Source organism: Chiloscyllium punctatum, chromosome 2 (genome assembly GCF_047496795.1).
Source record: "Chiloscyllium punctatum isolate Juve2018m chromosome 2, sChiPun1.3, whole genome shotgun sequence".
In the NCBI taxonomy this organism is placed as follows: Eukaryota; Metazoa; Chordata; class Chondrichthyes; order Orectolobiformes; family Hemiscylliidae; genus Chiloscyllium; species Chiloscyllium punctatum.
This window is the reverse complement of record NC_092740.1, coordinates 128,760,230-128,784,875: the sequence shown is the minus strand read 5'-3', so window position 1 is coordinate 128,784,875 and position 24,646 is coordinate 128,760,230. Positions and strand designations below refer to the sequence as shown.

General features: G+C 40.5%; 1 protein-coding gene across 3 annotated transcripts; it reads right to left on the bottom strand.

The window, feature by feature from the left end:
- Nucleotides 1-11,227: 11,227 nt before the first annotated feature.
- On the bottom strand, nucleotides 11,228-24,232 carry c2h5orf63 (chromosome 2 C5orf63 homolog). Of its 3 annotated transcripts, XM_072588694.1 has the most exons (5): nucleotides 24,184-24,225; nucleotides 22,889-23,042; nucleotides 15,860-15,983; nucleotides 14,860-14,916; nucleotides 11,228-11,565 (listed from the first exon to the last, which is right to left on the bottom strand). In XM_072588694.1, exons 3-5 carry the CDS (start codon nucleotides 15,971-15,973, stop codon nucleotides 11,386-11,388), a joined length of 351 nt encoding a protein of 116 aa, XP_072444795.1. In that variant the 5' UTR covers nucleotides 15,974-15,983; nucleotides 22,889-23,042; nucleotides 24,184-24,225; the 3' UTR covers nucleotides 11,228-11,385. The 3 variants fall into 3 exon arrangements, with proteins under 3 accessions (XP_072444795.1, XP_072444786.1, XP_072444778.1); XM_072588685.1 differs by lacking the exon at nucleotides 22,889-23,042 and having other exon boundaries at nucleotides 15,860-15,986; nucleotides 24,184-24,232; XM_072588677.1 differs by lacking the exon at nucleotides 22,889-23,042 and having other exon boundaries at nucleotides 24,184-24,232.
- Between the last annotated feature and the right edge of the window lie 414 nt (nucleotides 24,233-24,646).

The window sequence follows — 24,646 nt, the reverse complement described above, 5'->3', positions numbered from 1 at the left end:
AAGTTTGTGAGACATTTCCCACGCATAAAGCCATATTGACTACCCCTAATCAGTCCTTGCCTTTCCAAATACATGTACATCCTGTCCCTCAGGATTCGCTCCAACAACTTGCCCACCCCCAACATCAAGCTCACTAGTCTATAGTTCATAGAAATGTACAGCATGGAAACAGACCCTTTGGTGCAACTCGTCTGTGCTGACCAAATATCTTAAATTAGTCTATTCCCATTTGCCAGCACCGGCACAATTCCCTCTAAACCCTTCCTATTCATATTCCCATCCAGATGCCTTTTAAATGTTGTAATTGTACCAGCCTCCACCACTTACTCTGGCAGCTCTTTCCATGAGAACCACCCTTCGCGTGAAAAAGTTGCCCCCTTAGGTCCCTTATAAATTTTTCCCCTCTCACCCTAAACCTATGCCCTTTAGTTCTGGACTCTTCCCCCACCCCAGGGAAAAGATCTTGTCTATTTATCCTATCCATGCCCCTCATGATTTTATAAACCTCTATAAGATCACTCTTCAGTCTCTGATGCTCCAGGGAAAACAATCCCAGCCTATTCGACCTCTCCCTACAGCTCGAATCCTCCAACCCTGGCAACATCCTTGCTTTGATTCAGATTTCCAGCATCTGCAGATTTTTGTGTTCAGAACAATGTTCTTTTATTGACACCAACACTTTGTATTTAGAGAACACCTTCTAACATGGTGAAATGTCCCATGGCGATTCATGGAAGTGTTTTCAGCATAATGTAACCCCAAGCCACACAAGGGAATATTAAGAAAGGGGACTGCAACCTTGATCTGGTCGATTTCAAGAAACATCTTAACGGAAGGAGAGGCGAATTTTTAGGGAGGAAATTTCAGAGTTAAAGCTCAGGCAGCCATAGACACTGAGAACAATTAAAATTGCGGATACTCCATATACAAGAAATGAAGAAGAGCAGAGAGTTTGGAAAGATAAGAGACGGAGAAAGTTACTGTAAAAATGAATGGTGTAGTGAGACCAGGAGGGATTCAAAGGAGGAGAATTTTAAAGACTAGGCATTGCTTAACTGGAAATCAACATAGATTAATGAAGCACATAACTGATGAATGAAAGGCATCTAGTGCAAGTTAGGATATAGGGAGCAGAAGTTTGGAAGATGGCAATGGTTATTGATCCTCCTGTCAGTAGAAACAATATTTCCTTATTCACTCTGTCAAAATTACTTCTTATTTTGTTTTCCCAAGAATTGGAGTCCCCTTCCGTCACACTCAATGATTTAACAGAGAAGAATATTCAACTCATTGTACCTCGGCTAGCAATTTTGTCCACTAAAAGCCTCACCCTGGTTTTAGAATTGAGGTTTAGGAGTGGATTATATCTTGGGAATATATTTTTAAAATTTTGGATCAATGAGGGGGAGGGTCATGTGACTGTTCTGAAGTCAGTAAGCCGGGGTGTATTGATTGTTAGAGATCAAAGGAAGGCTTATATTACACTACTGAGAATTGAGGACCCGAAATTTCTGTTCAGAAACAATGATAACAGTTAACAATGATTAGACCTGGAGGCCTGCATTTTTGTGAAATTATTTAGATTCTGCACTGTGAACTGAACAGGGTGATTCTCTTATCCCACTGTGGGTGCCTTTAATAATGTGTTAAAAAAAATCAGCATTAACACTCACACAAAGTGGATATAGTCTGTAGAGCTGTTATTTAAATTCCCTGCTCTTTAAATTTCCAGAAAGAAATCCTATCCTGTCTCCGAATTGGAAGAATACATGCTATTATTTTCAATAGCTATTTGTTGACATGACCCTAGACCACTTTTGGAGTACTGTGTCTGGTTCTGGTCATCCTGCTATCAAAAGGATATTAATAAATAGGAGAGGGTTCAGAAAACACTTACCAGGATGTTGTTGGGGCTGGAAGCTTTGAGTTATTAGCAGAGGCTGGATTGCCTCGGACGTTTTTCACTGGAGCATTGAAGGTTGAGGGTTGACCTTTGAGATTTGTAAAATTATGAAGGACATGGATAAGGAAAATAGCCAAGGTCTTTCCCTACGGTAGGGGAGTTCAAAACTACAGGGCATGTGTTTAATGTGAAAGGGACCTGAGGGATAACTTTTTCCACAGAGGGTGGATCTTATGTCGACTGAACTGCCAGAGAAGTGCTGAATGCTGGTAAAGTTACAATATTTAAGAGCCATTTGGATAAGTACATGAATAGGAAAAGTTTGGAGAGAGATGGGCCAAATGCAGGGGAAGTGGGACTAGTTTGGGAAACTCACATGGATGTGTTGGACTGAAGGATCTGTTACCATGCTGTATAATTCTATGACTCTATTTTTCCTGTTTTACTACCTATCGTTATTACACTAGAGAGAGAGCTATTAATGCATAGTTTGAGTAAGAGCTCCAAGAAATTATTATGGGTTTAGTTCTGAAGGAGAGTAACTGAAAAGTAAAATCTTGCTCCTTTCTCCACAGATGCTGCCAACTGAGTTTGCCCAACACTATCTGTTTTTATTTCAGATCTCCAGCAGCCACAGTATTTTGTTATTGTTATTAAGGAATTAGCTGTCACAGTGAAGAAATGAGTATAAATGCTAATTTTTATAAGTGCTTGAAGGTATTTAAATGTACTGAATACACATTTATCAATAGTTTTTTCATAATATAATGAAGTCTGAAATTGATACTTTGATCTTCATTTTATCTCATAGTTCCTGAGGTACATGGTGGATACTGGGTGACCAAGCATGGGAGCATGCAAGGGTAAAGGCTGGTCAGTGGGTTAGCATGAGTTAGGATTAAGTTAACACAGGGATTATAAGGAGCCATAGAGTGGGGAAAGTCTCACCACACAACATTGAAGAAAGTTCTCCTCATCTCGGTCCTAAATGGACTATAGGGCCAGAAGAGGAGGCCATACAGTCCAGTAAAGGCCTCTCTCTCAACTATACTCACTCATTGGTAGTGGTTTGAATGTTCCTAAAGTACTTAGCTTCATTCCACAGCCAAGCAATTTATTGCAGATCATCTTCACCATTTCAGGGACACTTTCTATTATTGAATTTAAAATATAATTTTCCACGCATTTTAAAATAAAAGATAACCTTGCCTACAACTGAGACTCTCTTCCATTTTTCTATTATTTCCAGACTAATCTATTCTTGTGCTTTCCTGAATGGTCTCTTCAACTTTTCTTATATTGAGCTCATTCATAGAAAAATATAAAATTGGAGCTGGAATAGGCTATGTGACTCCTCCATCCTGCTCCACCATTCAGTATGATCATGGCTGATGATTGAGTTCAGTCGTCTAATCCCCGCACATCCCCACCACCCCCCATCCCCCCACGATCCTTTCAGCCACAAAATGTAAATTAACCCCCTCCTTGAAAACAGTGTTTTGGCCTCACTACTCTCTGCATGATGAAATTTATCCTCAGTTCAGTCACAAAATGTTTTATCCTTAAAGACCCCTGATTCTGAACATTGGGAACATCCTGTCTGTATCTAACCTGTCTGGTCCTTTTAGAATTTTATAGCTGTCTATTGAGATCACCCCTCAATCTTCTCAACTCCAGTGAATACAATTCTCACTGACTTAATGTCTCCTCATGTCAGTCTTGGAGTCATAGAGATGTACAACATGGAAACAGACCCTTCGGTCCAACTCGTCTACGCCGACCAGATATCCCAACCCAATCTAGTCCCACCTGCCAGCACCCGGCCCATATCCCTCCAAACCCTTCCTATTCGTATACCCATCCAGATGCCTTTTAAATGTTGCAATCGTATTAGCCTCAACCACTTCCTTTGGCATGTCATTCCATACACGTACCACCCTCTGTGTGAAAATGTTGCCCCTTAGATCTCTTTTATATCTTTCCCCTCTCACCCTAAACCTATGCCTTCTAGTTCTGGTCTCCCCCACCCCAGGGAAAAGACTTTGTCTATTTATCCTATCCATGCCCCTCATGATTTTATAAACCTCTATAAGGTCACCCCTCATCCTCTGATGCTCCAGGGAAAACAGCCCGAGCCTATTCAACCTCTCCCTATAGCTCAAATCCTCCAACCCTGGCAGCAGTCCTGCCATCCACTGGAAGTAAATTGGCAAATGTTTGCTGCACTTTTTTTTTGTTTTTTCATATCATTTCATATTTTAGTGGAGTAGGCCTAGGAAACTGAACAGCCTTCTCCTGCTCCTAATTCATGTTTGTATGTATGTATAAGACTGTTGCTAATTTATCCAATGACAAATCTATCAGTATAAAACAACTCTGAGCATTTCCAACAGATTGGAACTTTTTTTCATTCTCACACAATAAATGGTAATTTTGCATAATTCCAAAATGTATGCCAGGCATCTTCTGCAGAACTCCTTCTTTATATGGCCCCAAGACACTGGGCAAAGGATGACTGCAGCTATATTAATATTTCCGACATCACAAGAACACATAACAAATAGATTATTCAAATTCATGGCATAGATTACAAGAGCAGGGAGGTCATTGTTGGAGTTGTACAGAACTTTGTTTAAGTCACCGCTGGAATTGAGAGTGTAGTTCTGGTCACCACACTAGAGAAATGATGTGATCAGACTGGAGGGGATGCAGAGGAGATTCACCAGGAAGTTGTTAGGGTAGAGCATTTCAGCTACAAAGAGAGGCTGCACAAGCTCAGGTTGTTTTCTTTGCAGCAGAGAAAGTTGGAGATGGGGACCTGATCGAGGTGTATAACTGAGGAGCACAGGCAGGTTGAATAGAAAACAGCTTTTCCCCTTAGTTTAAGGGTCAATATCAAGGGGATGCAATTTTAAAAAGCAGAAGGTTTACAAGGAATTTGAGGAAAAACGTTTTCATCTAGAGGGTAGTGAGCATTTGGAATGCACTGCCTGGGACTAAAGTTGAGACGGGTAATCTCTCAACATTTAAACGATACCTGGCTGAGTACCTAACAATCAAGGCCGAGGGGCTAGTACAAGAAAGTGGGACCAGTATAGGTAGTAGTAGATTTTTGGCAGAACAGACCTGATGGGCTGAAGGGCCTCTTCTATACTGTATGATTCTATGAGGTCACTCCTTCTTCGAGTAGATGGACTACACTTGCATCAAAAGTCACTGCTTCTATGCTGAGCAGCTCTGGGACAAAGTGGTGGTGGGTGAAGGCTCAATGAGAGGGAAATCTTAAACCTGAAATCTTATCTGGTTTCGTGCAACCCAGGCCTGATCTTTAGTAGGAATAGCTTTGCTTGTTGATCATGAAACAGGTTTGTGGTGGGTAGAGCTAGGCTCCATTTGTTCTCTTTGATGTCCTTGAGCTATGGACATTGCTTAGATTCAGGGATCCTTATTAGAAATGAACACACAATTGGGCTCAGCTCTAATTTTCTGTGATCTCTGTCCCCCACTGCTGTTGACTTCAAGTTTGTAATTCTTCCATCACTTTGAAGAGACAAATACAGGTTAATAGGTTGAATATTTTAGCTATTACAGAGACATGGTTACAAGGAGATCAAAGCTGGGAACTAAATATTCAGGGGTATGTGACTTTTCGAAAGGATAGGCAAGAAGCATGTTGGGGGTAGCATTGCTAGTACAGGATGGAATAAGTACAATATCAAGAAGTGATCTTGGATCACAAGATTTGAGACAGAAATAAAAACGGGGAAAAAGGCACTGGTAGTAGTATACAGGCCCCTACCAGTAGCTCCATGATTATAGCTATAGATAGCTTTGTGAGATATCTAATTGAGAATAAATCAGGAGATAATGAGGACGTGCATAAAAGGCAGTACTTTAAACATGGGTGATTTTAATCTTCACATAGATTAGGAAAGTCAGATTGGCAGCGGTAGTCACAAGGAAGAATTCATACATTGTATTCAAGACAGATTCTGAGAGAAAGGAAACAGTAACCATAAGATGGTAGAATTTAGAATTCAGATTGAGATGATTGAAACTTGGATTGGATACAATTGTGCTCAACTTAAATACGGGTAATCACAGAAGGATGAGGGCAGAGCTGGCTGGAATGCACTGGGAAAGGAGTTTAGCAGCAAATGGCGTTGATGAACAATGGTAGACCACGTAAGAAATTAGTTCATGGCTCACAATGAAGATGTCTCCCAGTGAGAAATGAGACTTTTGGAAGGGGATAAACCAGGCAGAATTAACCAGGAAGTTAAGGATGCCATTATATTGAAAGAAAAAAAACATACGATGTGGCAAATACTTGTGGTAAGCCAGAAGAATGGACAAGTTTTTCTTAAAGAAAATCAAACAATAACCACAAAGAAAGAGGTGAAAATAAATTTTGAGGATTAACTTACAAGTAAATTCAAAATGGGATAGCAAGAGCTTCTTTTAAAAAAGAGAAGCCAAAATTAGCATAAGCTCCTTAGGGAATGAGACTGATAAAATAATAATGGGGAGTGAGGAAACAGCAGTGGAATTGAAGAAATCGTTTGTATCAGTCTTCATAGCTGAAGATACTAGTAGCATTCCAAAATTACTAAATAACTAAGAGACAAACCGCGAAAAGAAAATAAGTATAATAACTGTCACTTGAAAAAAAAGTATTTGGAAACCAATGGGGCTAAAGACCAATATGTCGCCTGGACCTGATGGATGTATAGGACATTAAAATAAGTAGCTACAGACATAGTGGATGCATTGTAGTAATCTTCTAACACTCTGGAAAAGTCCCAGAGGATTGAAAAACTGACAATATAACACCCTGATATAAAAGGAGGCAAAAAAAAAGGTAGCTTTAGATCAGTTAGTTTAATGTCTGTTATTAGGAAAATTATTAATGATGTAATAACAAAGAATTGAGAATAATATTGCATAATATGATCAAGCAGAGTCTGCACGGTTTCATAAAAGGAACATTATTCCAGAGAAATCTATTAGAATTCTTTGGAAGGTAACAATCAGGATAGATAAAGGGGTAACAGTAGAGGTAACATATTTGGATTTTCAGAAGGTGTTTGATAAAATACCATATATTAGGCTACTTAATAAGGTAAGAGCCCAAGTTGTTGAAAGTAGTCAATTAGCATGGATACAGGATTGGCTAACTAATAGAAGATAGGGTTGGAAAAGGGGTTATTCTCAGAATGGCAAATTGAAATTAATGGAGTGCCACAGCAATTGGTACTTGGACCACAACTATTTCCAATGTATATTAATTTGGATGAGGAAAATAAATGTACTACAGATCATTCTGTTATAAAGCATAGTTCGTTAATGTGAATTTGCTATAACACGATTGATGAATTGGGGATACTATATTTCTAAAGCGCAAATGTTTAAAGTGTGTATTGGTTATAATACAAATCCGGCCATATTAGGTTAAACAGTGCTGCTATTACACCGTGTTCTTATAACACGGGGATGCACGAGAACGGAATGACTGCACTGTAGTAGAACCAACTGTATTGCTAAGTTTGTGGTTGACACAAATGTATGTGGGAAGACAAGATATATGGATGATATAATAAGTCTATAGAGGGATGGAGGCAGGTTAAATGAATGGTCAAAAACTTGGCAGATGGGAAAAAGTGGGGTTATGCAATTTGGCAGGAAGAGTTGAGGAGTTGAATATTCATTTAAAAGTAGAACTGCAGAAAGATATGGAACAGGGGGATCCCTCATGCATAAGTCACAAAAAAGCTAGCATGCTGGCTCAGACAATAGGGGGAGAAATGGAATGCAACATAAAACAGGGTGCTGTTGCTAAAGCTGTACAAGGTACTAGCTGAAGTGCTGTGAACAGTTTCGGGCCCCTTCTCTAATCAAAGATATACTGGCACGGGAGGCAGTCCCAAGAAGAGATTTGCTTATGAGGACAACATGAAGAGGTTGGACCTGTACTCATTGGACTTCAGTAGAATGAGTGGCAGTCTTAGAATCATAGAATCCCTACAGTGTGGAAGCTTCGAGTCTAAACTGACCCTCTGAAGTGCAGCCCACCCATTCCCAACACCCCCACCCCCAAAAGAGATGATGGCTCCTGTTTCACTTGGTGTGAAGGTGGCAAGAGACAGACACAGAGAGGAAGGAAAAACAACTTCCCTTTCCCACTCCTCCTGGTTCAATTGGGTGAACACTTCCAACTCTACCAGCAGCTTCCTCCTCTCCCCCACCTCCTCTCCCAACTCCTTTACACAATTATTGAAATATAAGATACATCGATGACTCTACAAGGTATATGCGGAAATGTGGTTTCCTGTTGTGGAGGAGTCTTGGGCCAGGTGGCATAATTTCAGAATAAGAGAGCAGCATTTTAAGATCGAGATGAGCAAGAATTTCTTCTGAGACGAGTGAATCTGTGGAATAACGGACAGATAACCAGGTTTGACCTACAGAGAATGAAACCTGAAAGCAACACCACCCCCAGATTCTATGGACTACCTAAAGTGCACAAACCAGACATCCCATTCAGACCTATCGTATTGCTACCAGGGACACCATCACACAAACTGGCTAAAGAACTACAACAGAAACTGAAACACCTGATCAGCGGATCCAGACACTCTATACAGTCAACACAGGAATTCTTGGACATCATCAGAAATATACACATAGACAAGGGAGAAACTATGGTCTCATTCGATGTAACGGCACTGTTCAGCTCTATCGACAAAACCCTAGCCAGAGAAACAATAGCCAACCTGCTGGACATACAGAACAGACAACAAGACCGGGAACCTATCAACAAAGATGGCATACTCAAACTACTGGACCTGTGCCTCACAACACACTTCACATTCGACAACCAAATATATGAACAAATCAATGGCACACCCATGGGCTTACCCATCTCTGGACTCATAGCAGGAGCTGTAATGCAAAGATTAGAACAAACAGTCTTATCACAAATTCAACACAAACTCTGGGTCAGATATGTGGATGACACCTTTGTAATCATTAAAAACACAGAAATACAGAACACACACTGGATCATCAACGCCACACTCACAGAAATCTGATTCACTAGAGAGGAAGAAAAGGACGACCAACTCCCATTCCTAGACGTGATGGTACAGAGAATACCGAACGGAGAATTCACCACAAAGGTATACAGGAAAGCCACACACACAGATCAAGTCCTAAACTAAAGCAACCACCCCAATACACACAAGAGAAGTTGCATCAAGACACTGTTCAAAAGGGCCACAACATACTGCACCAGAACTGCAAAAAGAGGAAGAAGAACACCTCTACAATGTATTCGCCAAAAACGGATACCCCCGCAATTTCATCAACAGATGCCTAAGGGAAAGACAACTGAATGAGGACATGCCGCAACCCAAAGGACTAGCCACACTACCATACATCAAGAGCATTTCCGAACTGACAGCCAGACTACTACGACCACTAGGACTCAGAACAGCACACAAACCAACAGCCAATCTCCGACAACAACTCACCAGGACAAAGGACCTGATACCCAGCAAGAGCAAAACCAACATGGTCTACAAAGTCCCATGCAAGGACTGCACAAAACACTATATAGGACAAACAGGAAGACAGCTAACGATCCATATCCATAAACACCAACTAGCCACGAAACAACACGACCAGCTATCCTTCGTAGCCACACACGCAGATGACAGGCAATATGAGTTCAACTGGGACAACACTACTATTATAGGACAAGCCAAACAGAGAATAGCCAGGGAATTCCTAGAGGCATGGCACTCATCCACAGATTCAATCAATAAGCACATCGACCTGGACCCAATACACCGGTCGCTGCATCGGACAGCTGGAACTGACAACCGGAGGCGGCAGAGACGAACCACTATAAATGTCGGAGGAATTATCACAGAAGTGCTTCAGAGGAGGCTCCCAAGCACTGAGGATGTCACCTAGACAGGGGACAAAACGTCTGCAACACAAAATCCCAGCTCGGCGAACAGAACCACAACAATGAGCACCCCAGCTACAAATCGTCTTACAAATGTTGAATGCGGGGGGGGGGGGCGGATAGATGGGAAGGAAGATGGACAGGTAGGACAGGTTATGAGGGCAGTGCTGAGTTGGAAAGTTGGAACTGGGATAAGGTGGGAGGAGGGGATATGAGGGAACTGGTGAAATCCGCATTGATGCTGTGGGGTTGGAGGGTCCCAAAGCAGAAGATGAGACATTCTTCCTCCAGGCGGCGTGTGGTTAGGAAGTGCCAATAAAAGAGGCTCAGGACCTGCATGTCCTTGGTGAAGTGGGAGGGGGCGTTGAAGTGTTCAGTCACTGGGTAGTTCCGGAGATGTTCTCTGAAGTGCTCTGCAAGTAGGCGTCCTGTCTCCCCAATGTACAGGAGACTGTATCGGGAGCAACGGATACAGTAAATGACGTGTGGAAGTGCAGGTGAAACTTTGATGGATGTGGAAGGCTGTGAGTGTCGGTGGGTTTGTAGAAGATGTCAGTGTTGATTTGGTCACCATTTATGGAGTTGGAGAGGTCCAGGAAGGGGAGGGAGGTGTCTGAGAGAATCCAGGTAAACTTAAGGTCAGGGTGGAATGAGTTGGTGAAGTTGATGAACTGTTCAACCTCCTCGTGGGAGCACACGGTAGTGTCGATACAACCATTGGCAAGGTGGGGAATGATGCTGGTCTAACTACGGAAGATGGACTGTTCCACGTAACCGATAAAGAGACAGGCATAGCTGCAGCCCATGCGGGTGCCCATGGCTACTCCTTTCGTCTGGAGGAAATGGGAGAATTCAAAGAGAAATTATTGAGGGTGAGGACTAATTCAGTCAAACGAATGAGAATGTCAGTGGAAGGGTACTGGTGGGGACATCGGGAGAGGAAGGAACACAAAGACAAACAGAGTAAACATTTCAAGTCCAGTATGACTCTTCCTTTTCCTCAGGACTTCTGATCTCAGTATCAACAGCATTTTACCTTCATTTGAAATTGACAGAACACTGTCAAGTGAGGATATACAAAGAGGAGGCAAAAGGAATCCTGGTACAGAATTGCTGACCTAACTGAATAGTTGAAGAGGTTTTACGGATTAAACATCCTCCTATCCTTGTGTACTGTTTTGCTCATTATGCATAAATAAACAAATTAACATTTTGGAAATAGTTTGAAAAATTGAAAAGCTGTAGGAAGTTAGAATGATATCAAACTTGTGTACACAAAGCAAGTTTGAAAATGGCACAATGCTTTTGCAACAAAGTCAACTGTGTTTCTTTTAAAACTGTTACATTAAGCATTTAATAACCTTCAAGTTATTTATTTTTACCAGTAGTATTTGAAACAAAATAACTTTAAAGTATTCGCATTTCAACCAGCTACTGTTTAAAAGAACTTGGTCTTAATACCAGCGGAGAAGCGGATACATTTTCTTGTTCCAAGCTGCACTTCAAAACCTCACGTCCTTTGGTTCAATTCCTGTTCCAGTTTAGCCAGCCTTTTCTCGAGGATTTTAAAGTTAACCTGGTGCATCATCAGAAATTGCCCATTCAGATGAAAGACTGGAATATCATACTTGTACCTCTCGAACCAGATGGAATTTTCTGGAAGAGTAATGTCTACTTCCTGTAGGGTGAACTGTGAATGAAAAGACAATTACATTCATTATGTGGAACGTAATTAAAGGTGCAACTATTAAAATATAGGGAAGGATTAGAAGGAGGGGTCATGATAAAATGAAATGAACTAAGGTGGGAAGTGGTTTGTGTGGAGCATAAGCACCAGCACAGACCATTTCACCAAACTGCCAGTTCCCATGATGTAAAATTCTGTGTCATTAGTAATCAAGGGTTATATTATGAGGCCAGGTATCATTCCATTGAATAAAGATTTTATTTTCAAGTGTTTTTGAATTATCCTGTCCAAGCATATTGTCTTGGACCTCTGGAGCAGATGAACTGAACCTGGACCTTCTGGTCTACAGGCATGGACACTACACTGCATCACAAGTGTCCTCTATTATACGTGCTTAAGGAGTGAGGTGTTTAAAGTGATGGAAAGAGTAACGAAGTTCATACAGAAATCTGTTTGTGGAGGGATTGGGTGTGTGGGGTTCAGAAAAGGGGGATACTGCTTTAAGATTAGATCTGATATACCATGAAAATTACTGTTCTCTTTACTTCAGGGCTTCACAGAAAAATGTCGAGGAGAATACGGAAAAACAGGCTACTAGACTAGACGGGATTGAGGTTCATAAAGAGATGTTAGAAATTCTGGAAAGTGTGAAAATAAGTAAATCCTCTGGGCCAGATGGGATTGATCCTAGGATTATCTGGGAAGTCAGGGAGGAGATTGACAAGCCTTTGGCTTTGACCTTTATGTCGTCATTTTCTATAGGATTAGTACCAGAAGACTGGAGGATAGCAAATGTTGTTCCAGCCAACCCTGGTAATTATAGACCACTGAGCCTTATTTCGGTTGTGGGCAAAGTGTTGAAAAATGTTATAAGAGATAGGAATTATAATCATCTAGAAAGGAATAAGTTGATTAGGGATAGTCAACATTGTTTTGTGAAGGGTAGGTCGTGCCTCACAAACCTGGTGAATTGGCTAGCTGAAAGAAGACAGAGGGTGGGGGTTGATGGGAAATGTTCATCCTGGAGTTCAGTTACTAGTGATATACAGCAAGGATCTGTGGGTTCACTGCTGTTTGTCATTTTTATAAACAAACTGAATGAGGGCGTAGAAGGATGGATTAGTAAATTTGCAGATGGTACAGTTGTGGATAATGCCGAAGGATGTTGTAGGTCACAGAGGGACATAGATAAGCTGCAGAGCTGGACTGACAGGTAGCAAATGGAGTTTAATGCAGAAAAGTGTGAGGTGATTCACTTTGGAAGGAGTAACAGGAATACAGAGTACTTAGTACCGTGGATGAGCAGAAAGTTCTCAGTGTCCATGTACATAGATCCCTGAAAGTTGCCACCCATGTTGATAGGGCTGTTAAGAAGGCATATGGTGTATTAGTTTTTGTTGGTAGAGAAATCAAGTTTCGGAACCATGAGATCATGCTGCAGCTGTACAAAACTCTGGTGCAGCTGCACTTGGAGTATTGCATACAGTTCTGGACACTGCATTGTAGGAAGGATGTGGAAGCTCTGGAAAGGGTTCAGAGGAGATTTACCAAGATGTTGCCTGGTATGGAGAGAAGGTCTTACGAGGAAAGGTTGAGGGACTTAAGACTGTTATTGTTAGAGAGGAGGTTGAGAGGTGACTTAATTGAAACATATAAGATAATCAGAGGGTTAAATCAGGTGGATAGTGAAAGCCTTTTTCTGAGGATGGTAATGGCTAGCACATTGCTTCAAATTGAGGGGTGATAGATATACGACAGATGTCAGAGATAGTTTCTTTACCCAGAGAATGGTAGGGGCATGGAATGCACTGCCTGGAACAGTTGTAAACTCACCAACTTTACGGGCATTTAAATGGTCATTGGATGAACATATGGACAAGAATGGAAGACTGTAGGTGAGATGGGCTTCAGATTGGTTTCACAGGGCGGCGCAACATCAAGGGCCGAAAGGCCTATACTGTGCTGTAATATTCTATAGCATGTGGACCATTTCGATTGATGCTAACACGGCTGGTGGAAGTGAAATAGGAGAACTCAGATGTTGTAGAACTCAAATTGAGTTATAGGGGATAAAACAATGTTGTTATTTTCAAGCTTGCATTGAGCTTCATGGGAACATTGTAGCCAGTAAGAGAAATGCTAGAATGAGAGAAATATGATTTATTGGAACGGCAGGTATCTGGTAGGTCAGGGTCATTCCTACAAACAAAGCAGAGGTGCACCCTAAAGCATTGCTTTGTCTGCTTTTGATCTCACCCATACTAAGAACAGTGCATTGTGATTAGTAAATCCAGTACTCTAGAATGAAAGAAGTGCAAGTGAAATGCTGCTTCTTCAGGAAGGTGCATCTGTGGCCTTGGATGGTGAGGGGGGATGAGGTAAATTGGCATGCATTACTACTTCTGCGCTTGTATGGGAAGGTGCCATGAGGTGATGAGGAGATTGGAGTGAAAAAGGAGTATCGTGGAGGGATATGTCTCTACAGAATACCGACAGTTGTGGCAGTATCCTGTTAAAGATGGGAGAAATGGTGGAAGATTATTGTTTGTTTATGGATCTGGTGGGATAGAAAGTGAGGACAGAGGGAATCCTATTGTTCTGATTGGCAGAGAAAAGGGTAACTGCAGAGGGTGCAAGAAATGGGTCAGACACGGTTAAGGACCCTGTCAAGCATGTGGGGGAATCCTCGGTTGAGAAAAATAGAGGTCATGTTTGGACGCAGCCCAGTGGAGGTGCACTATCAGAATAGATATGATGAACACAAAGAAACTGGGAAAATGGAAAGGAATCCTTGCAGGAACCAGACTGTGAGGGAGTGTAGCCGAGTTAACCATGAGATCAATGGGTTTGTAGTGAATACTGTGGACAGGTTATTATTAGAAGTGGAAACAGTGAAGTTAAGGAAGGGAAGGGAAGCATCAGAGATGGACCAGGCAAAGGTGACAGAAGGATGGAATTTGGAAGCAAAACTGATTAACTTTCCTAATTCTGGAAAAGAAAACTTACATTTCCTCATTGCTTTGCCCATGACCTTGAATAGAGTCAATTTGTAACTAATCCTTTTCCCTTTCAATATAAATTGGTGCGATTGTTTGAAATGTTTTTGTCCTAATGTATGTAAAGTGAGCTTCAGCATCACATCTTCCTTTACATCAATATTCAAAATCTGTACTATCAAGCAACTGATTAACAACTATATAATGCAAACTTCACCAAGTGATGAATATTGTGAGTAAGTACATTATTGAGGACCTGACTTAATTTTGTAAGTTTTTTTTACTATGGTTAATTTCATACCCTATGCTTATAAGGGATCAATGCCTCCTTGGCTTCTTCGCAAAGTATGCACGCATCCTAAGGATACAAAAACATAATCTGTTGGTTAATGATTATCCATAAGTTTGTACAAATAGGATGTGCACTTTATGTAATACAATTAAATTATTTTCACTTTTAACTTCCCCAAAACAAAATGCACATAACATGTGCCAAATAATTCTTAAACAAGGATTTTCATTACTTACTAGGAGAGAGTGAGGACTACAGATGCTGGAGATCACAGTCGAAGTGTGTGGTGCTGGAGAAGCAGAGCCAGTCAGGCAGCATCCGAAGAGCAGGAGAATCGATGCTTCGAGCACAAGCTCTTCAGCATCATGAGCCTCATTCCCGATGAAGGGCTTATGCTTGAAACATCGATTCTCCTGCTCCTCGGATGCTGCCTGACCAGCTGTCTTTTCCAGCACCACACCCTTTGACTCTATTACTTACTGCCAACTACTGAGAACAATATGTAAATGGTAGAGTTCAACTGAACCTTTATAGCTTTGCTTAAATGATATGGTAACTAAAGTAAAAAAAATCTGATTTTTTAATTTACAACCAAGTTCATATCAATATTATTTCGATTTGGGCAATTATCACCTATGATTGTAAAATATAGTTCTCACTGTAGGCAAATTACTGCAAATTAAACTTAAAAGGAAAGCTGTTTTTACCTCACCAGAACATAGTAAAATAATGCTTTCAACTTGTCCCAAAGCAGGTTATATACTTTACAAGGACGTTTTAACAGCCAGTCAGGGTAGGAGAGCATAGTTCAAAAGGTTTGCAATGTTTATTAAAAATATTTGAAAGTCCAATTCCAGTCATGCACTATTGTTTAAACCTTTAGTGCAAGACTGAAATTGTGTCTTTTATCTATTATACAGTTAAATTGTTAGGAAGTGGAACTAATTGAAGAACTGGCATATGCACAATGGACATATGATTCTAAGTAGTATGTCAACTTGTACTGTACCTTGGTAAACAGTGTTAAAATTGGCGGATCCTTCCTGAGTGTAGACATTCTTAATAACATTTCCGATGCAAATTTTGATGCTTGACCAAGTTTTGTATAGTGAAGTAAATGCATTGCTTCAATGCTACTGAAACGAGTCAAAATCTCATTAGATTGTTATTGATCAGTGAATCAATGCACATAAGATGTTTCACTAATTTTATCTTCTAAGTAAACATGTTGCTATAAGATAATAATTCTCATATGTTGCGCAAAGTACTGATTCTGCTGTATTTTTAAAAATCTAAATGACCCATTTGTCTCATGGCATGCTCCATTATTAGACTTTATCCCATTGCCTTCAACTTGGTATGCTTTGTACTGTAAGATGCTGAAAGTGTTAGCCAATGGGGGCATTGAAAGGATGACAGAATATCTCATAGGCTAATAAATGTTCGGGACCAACAGTATATCACCTTAACCAATGCAACTTAAGGATTGAGAGAGAAAACAACAGAGTGAGGGAGGACATCTGCAGATTTAGTCAAATCAATTACAGGAGAGACAAAGGGAGAAAACTGATTGTCAAATAGATTAAATAAAAGACAATGGAAAAGAAAGAATGTGGCATTTTGTGAATCTACAAATGAATACTTTGAGAACAGAACACTGCTAAACAGAAAGAGACAAAAAAAAACTGCAGATGCTGGAATCCAAAGCAGACAACTAGGAGGCTGGAAGAACACAGCAAACCAGGCAGCATCAGGAGGTGGAGAAGTCAACGTTTCAGGTATAACCCTTCTCCAGGACTGAGAAGCTTTTCATGTTGCACTCATTGGTCTAGGATACATGAATCGGACATATAGTGTCCCATTTCTCACAGCAAGACAAGAGGGTGCTAATTGTTGGCCATCATTGGCATAGAAGCACTAACTGTCAATCTTAATTCTCAGACCAGGCTGTAATTGTTCAGGGTCCTCTCATGGGAATCTGTCAGAGATTAGCATTCTCCATGACCCCTTTCTTTCAATGAAAATGGTGCAGTGTACATACAAATTCCTTTTGCCTACGTAAAATAGTTAAAACAGCGTACAATGTTAATATATGTAGCTTTTATGATGAACAAATGCATCACATTGAGAGTCTGACTGATGATTGTCAGTTGGTTTCTGGTGTAATTCTTAGACCAATGTTGACCAATAACAGAATCACATCTAATGGTGGACAGAGTATTCTGAATTTGCAAGCACGAGTTGGTTGACTGGAGGCCATGTTGTTTGGTACAGTCCATCAGTCGTTGGATCTACATCTTAAATAGCTGGCACTACACTGATGCCAAAACTCTCATCATTTTGCTCATTTGTGCTGTAAGCACAACATGTTTTGGCTTTACAGGTGGCAGCTGTTGTGGAGCTCCTCAGGGCAGTGTCCTCGGCCCAACCACTTTCAGCTGCTTAATCAATTAGCTTTCCTCCATCACAAGGTCAGAAGTGGGTATGTTCACTTATGATTGCACAACGTTCAGCATCATTCATACCTTTGCAGAAACTGAAACCATTCATTTTCAAATCCAACAAAAGCTGGACAATGTCCAAGCTTGGACTGAAAAGTGGCAAGTAACAGTCATTCCCCTCAAATGCTAGGCAATGATCATCTTCAGTAAGAGACAATTTAAATACCACCCCTTCCAATGATGTTACCATCACTGAATTTTCCCACTATCAATATCCTGACAGAAACTCCAGTTGGACTTGCCTTATAATTATAGTGGCTACAAGAACAAATCAGAGGCTAGGAATCCTGCAGACAATAATTTCCTGACTCCAGAAAACCTGTCCAACATTTACAAGGTTCAAGCAAGAGTGTGATGGAAAAATCTCTCACTTGCTTGGATGACTGCAGCTCCAACAACACTTAAGAAGCTTGACACCATCCTGGGTAATCAATCCATTTGACTGGCACAACACCCCAAATATCCACACCCTCCAACCAATGATCAATAGAAGCAGTGTGTACCACCTGCAAAATGTACTGTAAGAGTTCACCAAAGATCTTCAGACAGCACCTTCCAAATCCACAACTGCTGTGACCTAGAAGGGCAAGGCCAGCAAGGTACACGGAAGGCCACCACCTGCAAGTTCCCCTCCAAGCTACTACCTACCCTGCCTTGGAAATGTATCACTGGTCCCTCAGTGTCATTGTGCCAAAGACTAAATACATGAGAAGTTAAAATGATATTCGAAGATTCACCTAACTTATGCTAGTCGAAGAATCTCTAGGGGCAACAAACATTACGTAAAACGCATTCAGAAATTGCATGTTCACAGATTGAGACCAGTGGGATCAAAAACTCTCCTTGAACTGGTTCAGGACAATTGAGTGGCTACTTAAAAGCATGTATAAAAATATCTGAAGTATGGTTTCTGTTTTGTTAAAAGAAAATGGGAATGTTTTGTTTTCTTGTTTAAAATGCTAGTTACCAACAAAGATAGTGTTTAGTCAATAGTACTTCTGGTCTTTTGTTATCGGAAAAGTCTTCAAATATGAAATCTTTCCATTATCAACTACAAATTTGAATTTACTCAAAGATTATTTTAAAAATATGAATAAGGCATTACACATCAAAAGACAATGGGCTGGAACATTGCACACTGTTAATAATACAGTCTGCTCTTACTACAACAATGATTTCAGGGGATGAAGGGACACATAGAGTCATGAATCTAGAACTTATCACTGATTTAATTCACTCCTCAAATTGCTTCTCACAAGCAATGTCTCACCCTCAGTCTTTCCATTATTTTAAGAATTAACTGGAATTGCATATTAATTGCCCATTAAACTTGCTGCAGAAAGTGACAGCTGGTAATTAACAGCATAAGTATCCTTTTAATGGTGTGATAATTGTTAATGTAATGTTATTCTGTCTCTCTGCTCTGGGAAAGGGCTCAGATTAACTGCATAATCTCAATCCAAGAGAGAGATTTCTTTTGAGTTCAGTTACAATCATACCAATGGATGGCATTGCCATGGGATGCACTCTCACCTCAGGTCTTGTGAACATTACCTTGAGCTATATTCCCTCTAAACTTTGCTTATGTTACACAGATCTCTCTGTGTGCCAGCAAATTCAGGAAATCAATAGCTCTCCACGGCGATCGTGAAATATTTCCTCATCTCAGTCCTAAATGATCTACTTCAAATCCTAAGATTGTGACGCTTGGTTCTGGACTCCACAAACCGTGGAAATAAGCCGCTTCCATCTAGTCTGTCCAGCCCTGTTAGAATTTGTACGCTTCAATCAGATCCTCTTTCATTTTTCTCACTCTTGTGAGTACAGGTCCAGTTGAAGCAATCTCCCCCCATTTGACAGTCCTGGATCCCTTGGTATCAGCCTTCTGAACCTCTGTTGTACTCACTCTAAGGCAAGTGTATCCTCTTTTAGGTAGGGAATCCAAAATTGTACAGAATATTCCAGGTGTGGTCTCACCAAGGCCCCATGTAATGGCAGTAAAACATTTCTATTTCTGAACTCAAATCTTTTTGTAATCAAGGCCAACAGATCATCGCTGCACATGTCTGTCTACTTTCATCAACTGATGGACAAGGACACTAAAATCCCTTTACATTTTCTGACATATCATCATTTAAACAATACTCTTCCTTTCAATCTTCACACTAATGTGAATACAGAGGAACCTCGATTATCCGAATGGCACGGGCAGGGAGTATTCTGTTCAGATAATTGAATGTTCGGATTATGGAATGTTCGGATAACACAGTTTAGCCAAGCACTGAGACCTTGTGATCTTGCCAGATAATCCGAAATTTGGATAATTGATTGCCGGATAATCGAGGTTCCTCTGTATTTAGAAATGTTGTACTGCATCTGCCTTGTGTTTGCCCACTCATTCAACTTGTCTAAATTTCCTTGAAGCCTCCTGGCATTTTCCTCTCAACTCTCTAAACCTTGGATTTGGTTCATTTAGTTTCCTCATCTAGTTCATTTATATATACCATGAATAGCTGGGCCCTAAGCACCGATCCTTGCACTACACTTCTAGTCAATGCTTACCACTCAGAAAAAAACCATTTATTCCCACTTTGTTTCCTAGCTGATAAATAATTTTCAATTAATGTTTATATATTAACCCTTATCCCATGTGCTTTAACTTTGCCCACAAACCTGTCCCAAAGAATCTCAAAAGTGGTCCAAATCGACATTCCCCTCCATTCTACTGGTTTCATCCTCCCAAATCTCCAGGAGATTTGTTAAGCATTATTTGCCTTCATTTGTCTTGTCCAATCTCATAAATGCTTTCTAAATGTTCTGTTATTGTGTCTTATAAAAGATATTTTCCCCATGACAGAGGTTTGGCTAACTGGTCTATAATTCTCTCCCTCCCTCTTGAAATCATGGGGTTCCATTTACCACTTCATTAGGATTATGGAATGTAGATTATCAGGCCCTCTGATTTGTCAGCCTTTAATGTCCCAGTATGATTTTTTTTCACTAATACTGATCTCCTCCAATTCTTTGGTTCCCCAACATTTTTGGAAGATTATTTGTACCTTATTTTGTGAAGATGGAACCAAAGTATGTGTTCAATTCTTTTGCTATTTCTTTAATCCACATTATCATTTCTCCAGCTTTTGATTGTAAGGTGCCTCCAATTGTTTTTACTAATCTTTTTTTCTCTTCTCTTAGTGGGAACATTAATCTCGAGAAGTGCATATGCAATAGAATGACAATTAATGTCTCCCCAGTTCTGACAGACAGGTGAAGCTAGCTGTCACATTGCAACTTCACATTTTTTTTCTGTGGGACTTGGGCATCACTGGCTGGCCAGCATTTATTGCCCATCCCAAGTTGCCCTTGAGAAGGTGATGGTGAGCTGCCTTCTTCAATCGCTGCATTCCATATATTGTAGGTAGACCCACAATGCTGTTAGGAAGGAAATTCCAGCATTTTGAACCAGTGGCAGTAAAGAAATGGTTATACATTTCCAAGTCAGAATGCTGAGTGGCTTGGAGGGGAACTACAAGTGGTAGGGTTCCCATGTATCTGTTTTCCTTCTAAACTGAAGTAGTTGTGCACTTGGAAGGTGCTCTCTAAGGATCTCTGACAAATTTCAGAAGTGCAACTTGTAGGTAATGTACACTGCTGCAACTGAGCGTCGGTGGTGGAGAGAGTGGATGTTTGTGGATGTGGTGCTAATTAACCAGGCTGCTTTGTTCTGGATGGTGTTAGGCTTCTTAAGTGCACAGTCATACAGCATGGTAACAGACTTTCAGTCCAACTTGTCCAAGCCGACCAAGTTTCCTAAACTGGACTCGTCTATTTGCCTTTGTTTGGTCTAAATTCCTCTAAAATTTTTCTTATCCGTGTACCTGTCCAAATGTCTTTTAAATGTCACAACTGTACCCACCTTTATCACTTCCTCTGGCAGCTTGTTCCAGAATGCACCCCGCTCTGTGTGGAAAAAGTTGCCCCTCAGGTCCCTTTTAAACCTTTTCCCCTCTCACCTTAAACCTATGCCCTCTAGTTTTGGGCTCCCCTATCCTGGGGAAAAGGCCTCAGCTATTCACCTTATCTATGCCCCTCATGACTTTGTAAATCTCTATAAGGTCACCTCCTACGCTGCAGGGAAAATAGTCCCAGCCTATCCAGCCTCTTCTTATAACTTAAACTTCCCATTGTGGTAGCATGCTTGTAACTCTTCTTTAATAACATTCTTCCTATAGAAGGGAGAACTGTATGCAGTTCTCCAAATGTGGCCTTACCAAGGTCTTGTACACCTAGAACATGACATCCCAACTCCTGTTCTCAATGCTGTGACCGATGAAGGCAAGCATGCTAAACAATTCCCTCTACATTTGCAATCTGTCTATGTGTGATGCAGATTTCAAGGAACAATGGACCTGCAGCCAGAGGTCCAGATTCAAATGCCACCTATTTCAGAGGTGTGCCATAACATATATGAACAAGTTGATTTCAGAATATTTGGAGACTCATGTTTTCGGGACGCTTGTGGTGCAGTGGGGAAGTACCCCTACCTCGCAGTCGAGAGGTCCAGGTTTAACTCCCACTGGTTCTGGAGGTATGTACTAACAACTCTGAATAAGTTGAATAGAAAATGATTGGAGATTGATAGTCTAGCTTTTCTTAGCAATCAAGCTGCTGTAATTGTAACCACCTTGTACCTCTTTCCCAGTAAAAGATTGGGGCTCCACTTCCATCACTAACAATCAACCAACTCAGGCTTGCTGTCAGGTCTTATGACCCCCTTCACTTTACTTTAAGTTAAAGCCACAGTTCCAAACATGACGACCATCTAATTGTAAGACTTCAGCGAAGAAAATCTACATAGATTCAAGACAGAAAACTTGTTTTGTGCACTTACATATTGCTAAAATTATTGGCAGGAGCTTTTTGACAGCAAAGTGAACAATTCTGAAAAAGATTTAACAGTATTTCAGGTGTCAAGCTGGATTCACGGGGTTGAGATTTTGTTAAATTGGAGGGCATCAGTCAAGGTCATCTTCAAAGACAACAGGCTTATACTCTTCATTGCTGTACAGGTGGAAGTGTTGTCGTTTAGACTGGATGTTAATATAAGATTTATCTCTGCCCACTCAAATGACATGAAAGATTAAATGGCATTCATTTAAAGAATAGAAGAGTTCCCACTCCTGTTTTGGTCAATAGCTATTCATCAATCGACATGAAACTGATCAAGAAAGCAGCTCACCAACATATTCTCTTGATTTGTTTTGCATTGGCAAAAAAAGTGATGGCCCGGTCAGTGCCACCCACATCCAATGAGAGAGTAAGTAAAATTCATTAAAACAGAATTTCTGGTCATGATCACATTGCTGTTTGTGGGATATTACTATGCACAAACTGATAGTGACTACAAATGAAATGTACTTCATTAGCACTTTGGTCATGAAAGTGCAACATATTGTAAATGTAAGTCTTTCTATTTCCATTTTACTACTTTTTATCAATGCTTTTTTCTCATGTTTCCATTTATTATTGTATTTTACCTTCTTTTTCACAATTTCAGTGGAAGGTATGTTCTCCCACACCTGGCCCAGCAACAAGGTGGCTTCCAATGGCACAGAATGGCAGTATAGGTTTGGTGCCTGGCAGGACGGCCTCCCGGTGAGGCAGTCTTGGCCTGGGGTAGCAGTCTTGTTCCTGCACAGAGATCTCAATTTGTCATGGAGGTCACCTTTGGCAGCTTCCGGGTATTTCAGCAGCCCAGTGTGGAGGTCTAGTCCTGGTGTGGAGGTGTTGTCTTGGCCTAATGTGACAGTCTCAGCCTAGGCCTGTGTGGCAGCTTCTGCCCAGTTTTCCATTTTATCCTAAACCTATTTATGACTTCTGACATTAATTCAAGCGCCATGTTATGGCGACTTAAAAAACATTTCACTGTATTTTTTTTGTAAAAATACACATGACAATAAATTGTTATTCTATTCTAACATCAAAACAGTATTAATTTAGGCTTAATAACAGGAACATAGGAGTAACGAGGGAAAATATCAAACAGGAGAAAAAAGGATACATCTGTTGCTGGAGCATAGATAACGTGGAAATGGCAAACAGCTGCAGTTTAGACAACAGTGATCTTATCATTCTAAATATCATGCTTAGCAAAGCAGAAACAATCTTATATTTACTACTATTATGTACAGATAAAAGAAAGTGTTAGGTTTTTAAATTCAGATTTGATTGTTCCTATTGGATACTACCTCTAGGATGACATTTCGGATTTCGGGTTGCTCTTAAAGATGAAAGACTCTTCACTGAACAGTTATTTAAATCTCAATCGCCTGACCTGTACTGCAACCACAGAGTTAGCACCCACTCCGGGGCATATTCACGTTCCCTACCAATCCACCCATGTCCCTGGATCTCTCAATCATCTAAAGACAATTCCTCACACACACACACAGTGGGAAAACAACCCGTCTTTGTCGTTTTCTTTAGTGTGAAAGCTTTTTTTCTCTTTTAAAATTTGTGGACATTCAGTTGCATGCAAGCGTGTACATTGGTGGCTTACTGTTCGTCAAAGATCTTAAGCTGAATTTTACCAAATTTCTTTTAAGTCCAGAATTTTTCTCTACATTGTTTAAAATGTAGCAAAAAACGTGTGGGGAGCTGATACCATTGAGTCCCGCTTTCTCCCAGCCCCACTTGGCTTAGGCTATATCGAACTTTCTGCATTTTTTTGAAAAAAATTAACTTTGTAAATACAAAGTGAACTCCTGTTTAAGTTTTGCCTTAATTACTGTACTGCAACAAATTACGTTTCTAATAGTGAAATGAATCTTACTTATTGCAGGTTACCAATTGAAGTATTCTTTTGGGTTCGATCACGTGTCGTTCGATCATGTGACTATAAATCACGTGACAGTGGCTCGCTCTGTGTAGTTGTTACTGTGTGCTCATTGTTTTTAATGTAGCTTACAAATTGTAAAAACTTGCATTGTAGTGTAATTTTCGTTTCAGATTTCAAAACCGGAGAGTAAATAATTTGCACCTGAGATAATTCAAATTCAGGCAGTATTATTACCTATGTTATGTTTAACTTACTTCCGAATATGTATTGTTTATACTTGTACCAACGTTGGTAACCAGAGGATATGACAAAAATGCTATTATTTTGCCGGATTATGTGGAGAAGGGAAACTCGGAAGTGGGATAAGCGAGTTGTTGTTGGTACAGACATGATGTACCAAACTGTTGTCTCCTGAGCTGTAACAATGTCACTAAATTTGTAGAAATGAGTTATGATC

Bases quoted from the DNA above. Each gene is read 5' to 3' on its own strand.
- c2h5orf63 (XM_072588685.1), bottom strand. From the start codon at position 15,973: ATGCATTTACTTCACTATACAAAACTTGGTCAAGCATCAAAATTTGCA. The intron at 14,917-15,859 runs GTACAGTACAAG...TTGTATCCTTAG, and splicing joins TTTTAACACTGTTTACCAAG to GATGCGTGCATACTTTGCGA. The intron at 11,566-14,859 runs GTATGAAATTAA...TTTCATTCACAG, and splicing joins TGATCCCTTATAAGCATAGG to TTCACCCTACAGGAAGTAGA.